Source organism: Cimex lectularius, unplaced genomic scaffold (genome assembly GCF_000648675.2).
Source record: "Cimex lectularius strain Harlan isolate CLEC.00 unplaced genomic scaffold, Clec_2.1 scaffold2, whole genome shotgun sequence".
NCBI lineage: Eukaryota > Metazoa > Arthropoda > Insecta > Hemiptera > Cimicidae > Cimex > Cimex lectularius.
In genome coordinates this window covers 2,904,135-2,910,134 of record NW_019394219.1, presented here as the reverse complement: position 1 = coordinate 2,910,134, position 6,000 = coordinate 2,904,135, and the positions used below count along the sequence as shown (strand labels likewise).

The 6,000-nt window shown below is 30.9% G+C and overlaps 1 protein-coding gene across 1 annotated transcript in view; it reads left to right on the top strand.

Moving 5' to 3' along the window:
• Positions 1-6,000, top strand: part of LOC106663476 (GILT-like protein 1) — a 28,180-nt gene continuing 22,180 nt past the window's right edge. Inside the window, exon 1 of the mRNA XM_014388335.2 lies at positions 1-181. Within this exon, the coding sequence (XP_014243821.1) occupies positions 125-181 (57 nt within the window). The 5' untranslated portion in view covers positions 1-124. The remainder of the gene's footprint in view (positions 182-6,000) is intronic.

The following is a 6,000-nucleotide window of genomic DNA, read 5'->3' as shown; positions in this document are numbered from 1 at the left end:
TTCCAAAAGGAAAGGTAGTTCAAACGCCCGCTCGGTAGTCCCTCCTTAGTCCTTGGCATCAGTACTCGGCCATCATCACAGAGAAACAAGTCAATTCAGAAAAAAAAGAAGGAATTTTCCAAACATGTATTCTTTAATGCTGCTTTTCGTCTTAGCGACCAGCGCTTTTGCCCAGCATCAAGTAAGTTTTTTTAAAAATTCTTGTACGACTTAGGACACGCCTCCTTTGGATGACACCAAGCGGATTCATCCATAAAAAAGTCTTAGCTCTTTGGATCATGTTATTAACTAAAAAAATATAAATAAAACACGAACTTTGCATGGTATTTCATTTATAAATTAAGCTCGCATGGAATATTAAAAAGAATTGCGTAACATTTTTCACCTGCGTTGCAAAATGGATCAAAAATTGGAATTCAACTCACACTTCATTATAATTCACATCACAGATCGCATTTGAATGAAAACAGAAAGTTTTCAAAAGATTTTCTTGCTTAAAGAAAGCCCGTTTAGCAAGGATTTATCTGCTTAATCGGGGTGAATCATAAGAATTTTTACAGCCTTGATAACTTCATAACCGAGCGGAAATTTTTTTATAACTGGATGTTGACTTTCCAACAGGTAAATGTCGAAATTTATACCATTTATTTTTATTAACACACAACTGTTTATTTTTTTAATCAAAATTTTGCCTTTAAATTATACTTTATATCTAAATAAAAATAGAAAAATTATATGTGTGGTGAATAGTGACCGTTAATCGATAATTATTCAGAAATCGTGAGATGCGGTCTGGTTTGATGTAGATTTCAGAAAAACATTTTCTTTATCGTGCGAACGTTTCGATCTTTATTGACATCATCTTCAGGGCTCAAAGTGTTTGTCTTCTGTGTAATTGTGCCATTCTTTAAGAGTCTCTCAACACGACACGCAAGAATGGCATAATTACACAAAACAAACACTTTGAGCCCTGAAGATGATCTCAATAAAGATCGAAACGTTGGCACGATAAAGAAAATGTTTTTCTGAAACCTACATCACACCAGACCGCATCTCACGATTTCTGAATAATTAGAAAAATTATATTTGGGTTTAATCGGTCGAAAAAATGTTCAATATCAGATTTTTTCTGAATACTCTCAAAATTGATTTATTTTCAATCTTCTGTTGTGCATGAATAAATCATACATATAAACAATTACTCATCGCGGTGGGTCACATCAACTGCTAAGTTTATACTCATTTATACTCAGTTTTTATACTCATTCGTCAAGTAAATTTTTTGAAATTCATCAACTTTAACGTAAATAATCTCCTTTTATCTCCAGTTGTGTAAATAACACAGGAGAAGGAATTTGAACGGAAAACAATAAAATCTGTGGGAACAACGAACAAAAATAATCGTGATATCATTACAAAAATAATTTAGGCGTTATTCATTCCAGATATTGAATTATTCAGTTTTTAGATTAAAAAAAAGATAAAAATTGACCATTTTTTCAGACTACGAAATGTTATTAAATAATTTTATGATGTTATACGAAAAAAAAACCTTTACGACTAACAAGGGAAATATTAAATTTTTGATTAGGTACATGTTGGATCATAAATTGTGCGTTTTTTTCTGAAATGAGCTTTTGCTTCTAATTTTGATTTTATTTAACTAATCAATCCACGCTTTTCTTTTGAAACTATCAAGGATTCTATTGAGGGCGAATTGGTGATGAAGGTCTCCTAGTTTTAATGATTGTTTAACCCAAAGGTGAAATTCAGAGGACGTATTGGTTATTGATTGGTCAAATTGTGCGGTTATTCCACTTGAGAAGATTCGATTGATCTTAAAGAGATGCGTTATTTTCTAAAAGGAAAACGTTCATTGAGGTGAAAGCTCGAGGAGAACCGGCAAATCAAAGTCCACGTAAATTTAACATTGTCAAGATAATAAGTCAGGTTTATTTATTTTTTCTTAATCAGACCAACAATCTTTAAATTAGACCTAAAATGCGTTGTATTCAACCGTGACTATATTTTATGACTCATCGATAAAAAGTTAGATGACTCGTCGAAGAAATGAAATCGTGAGTTGTGTCACAGGTCAAGATAATTTTATCAGAAGAATCTAGAGAATACGATAAGCAGAATAACGTGAAAAAATAGTAAAAATAGACAAAAAAATGGTTTAATTATTATACGTTAATAGATTATACAATATTTCCATAAGAATAGGGAGGATTTAATAAGAAACAGGTGCTCAACAATGCGTTTTATGACTCTTCAAATCATTTAACGAAATAAAATCGTAGGTAGTGTCACAGAATCAGTTTCACCCAATGAATCCAGAGGAGAACTTGGCGAGAATGATTATGTGAAAAATCTTGATCAAGATAGAAAAGAAAAGTTTTTCTAAATTGATTCAGCCATCTTCCAATAAAATTTAGATCATTTGATAAAAACAGTCATTCAAGCATGACTGCATTTTATGACTCTTCAGAAATAGAAGTAAGCAGGATGTCTCGTCAACGAAATAAAATCGTTGGTAGTTAGAATTACCTAATGAATCCAGTTCAGACATGGCTAGAATGATTATGTGAAAAATCTTGATCAAGATAGAAAAGAAGAGTTTTTTTACCTTAGAAAAGAAAAGTTTTTCTAAATTGATTCAGCAATCTTCCATTATAATTTATATCATTTGATCATGACTGACTCATTATTCAAGCATGACTGTATTTTACGACTCTTGAGAAATAGAAGTAAGCAGGATGCCTCGTCAACGAAATAAAATCGTTGTTAGTGCCACAGAATCAATTTCACCAAAATGAATCCAATCGAGAACATGGCGAGATCCATTAAGTGAAAAAATGGATCAAGAAGAGTTTTCTCTGCCCCAATTGTGTCAGCAATCTTCCTACAAAATTTTAGACTATTTGATCAATGCAGTCGTTCAATCATGAGTGTACTTTATGACTCTTCAATAATGTCGTTACGCACAATGACTCGTCAACGAAATAAAATTGTTGTTAGTGCCACAGAATCAATTTCACCAAAATGAATCCAGTCGAGAACATGGTGAGATCCATTAAATGAAAAAATGGATCAAGAAGAGTTTTCTCTGCCCCAATTGTATCAGCAATCTTCCAACAAAATTTTAGACTATTTGATCAATGCAGTCGTTCAATCATGAGTGTATTTTATGAATTTCACCAAAATGAATTCAATCGAGAACATGGCGAGATCCATTAAGTGAAAAAATGGATCAAGAAGAGTTTTCTCTTCCCGAATTGTATCAGCAATCTTCCAACAAAATTTTAGACTATTTGATCAATGCAGTCGTTCAATCATGAGTGTACTTTATGACTTCAATAATGTCGTTAATACAATGACTCGTCAACGAAATAAAATCGTTGTTAGTGCCACAGAATCAATTTCACCAAATGTTGAGAACATGGCGAAAACCACAATGGGAAAAAAACTGGATCAATCTAGAAGAGTTTTTCAGCTCTAATTGATTCAACTATTTTCCAATAATTTTAGACAATTTGATAAAACCAGCTGTTCAACGATGACTATGTTTTATGACTCTTCAATAATAAAAGCATAACCGAAGGCTCGTCAATGAAAGAAAATAGTTGGTAGTGTCTCAAATTCAATTTCACCAAATGAATACAAAACATGGCGAGAAGAATAATTTCAAAATATCCCCTAGATATTAGTTAAGAGATAAGTTTTTTATTTTTAATATTTCAGATGTTAGATTTTATTTTAGATGTTCATTTCATGACGTTGTTGTTTCTCCTCGACTTTTCGAGTCTAATTCGAAGTTGTTTGGCCAATGAAACAATTTATGAATATCACGTTAATTTTATATTTTTTGGATGTAGGCTGACAGTTGACTAAGGAATGAAATAATCATTTTTGTTAATGTCTGGACATTGTAATTCTGAATTTGATTCATTTGGTCCAGTGACACATCTAGCGATTTTATTATTGATCAGCCATAAAATATAATCACGAATGAATACAACGCCTATTACATACTCTAATCCAAAGATTGCCTCCATTTGGGAAAGATATGAGCATTTGTTGGCAAAAATACGTACAAGCATTTAAAAAACAATATGTTTTTGACGCTTGAACAAAATATCATTTACAGAATAAAGTCAAAAAGCGAAAAGTCTTAAAATTCATACACTTAAGGAAATAAATACAATATTGGTTTAAAATCTAGATTTTTTAAAGGCTTATTTTGAACAAATTTTATAAATCTGTTCGAAATATGATTTGAAGGGGATCAAAATAATAGACAATAATTATTCAGAAATCGTGAGATGCGGTCTGGTGTGATGTAGGTTTCGAAAAAACATTTTCTTTATCGTGCGACGTTTCGATCTTTATTGAGATCATCTTCAGGGACTGGCATTACATTACAAACATTATTTAATCACAAGAATGGCACAATTACACAGAAGACAAACACTTTGAGTGAGTAGAAATACTACGTAGAAATAAAAATTGAATATAAAAAATATATTTTGCATTGTATAAATTCCATTTTTAATAATAATTTTCCACATCCTACATGTTTTTGTTAAATTTAAACAATGTTTGTAAATCCCAGGCCCTGAAGATGATCTCAATAAAGGTCGAAACGTGGGCACGATAGAGAAAATGTTTTTCTGAAACCTACATCACACCAGATCGCATTTCACGATTTCTGAATAATTATCGACTAACGGTCACTATTCACCACACATAATAGACAATTCTCATTTATACTCTATGACTCTTTATGATCTTCATATACATCATCTTTATGCCGTGGGTCGATCCAATACCTTTTCATCATTGTTGTAAATATGGTTAAATATATAAATTAAAAAAACTATACTTCAGTTATTGTCCCTTTTTTCATTATTGATGATTTGTTCTAAACCAGATTCATTTGGAGAAATTGTTTGATTTTTTGCCTCTCCTCACAATTTTATTTGGTTTGCAAATCATCTGACTTATTTGTATTGATGTATAATAAAAATATAGTCATAGAATATAAGAAAAATAGGACAATTTTCGCGTCCAAATACTGACTTTTTAAATGGGTTTGTTGATTGTGTTTGTTCTCCAATTTTTTTCCCTGCCTTTATTATTTTTTTACATTCTTGTTCTTGTCATGTTCTGAAGTAGATTGATTTTGTGAAATTGATTATATGTCACCAACGATTTTATTTGGTTGACGAGTCATCTAACTTATAGTACCGACGGGCCATAAAATACAGTCGTGTTTTAACATTTGTTTTTATAACATAGTCTAAATTTATGTTGGAAGGTTGTTGAATAAATTACGGTAAAATAAAAACTCTTCTATTTTCATATTATTAGCCTGTATTTTACGACTCGTCATCGAAATGAAATCTTTGGTTGTGTCACAGAATCAATTTCATAAAATGAATCAAGAACAGAACACGGCGAGAAACAGTATGTGAAAAAATTTAATAAGATAAAAAAAAAGATTGATTCAAAAATCTTCTAGCATGTTTAACCAATTTGATATATTTTTATGGCTCTTCAGTGTTATAAGGATGCTCGATGACGTTTATTGAATTTTCATATTATTGAATATAGCTTGCACATATTATTGAAGAGTCATGAAAAAAAACGAAAGCTGTCTGAACAGCTGTTTTTATTAAATAGTATAAAATTATATTGGAAAAAATTGTTGAATAAATTAGGATTAAAAAAAAACGATTTTTTTCTATGTTGATACATTTTTTTATTTTATGGATATCGCCATGTTCTGAACTAGCTTCATTTGGTGAATTGTGACACTTCCGACATTTTTTTTTCATTGATCAGTCATCGAGCATGCTTACATCATCGAAGAGCCATAAAAAAAGCATATTTGAACGACAGTTTATATCAAATTGTTTAAACATGGAAGATTTTTGAATCAATCTTCTTTTTTATCTTATTCAATTTTTTTCACATACTGATTCTCGTCATGTTCTG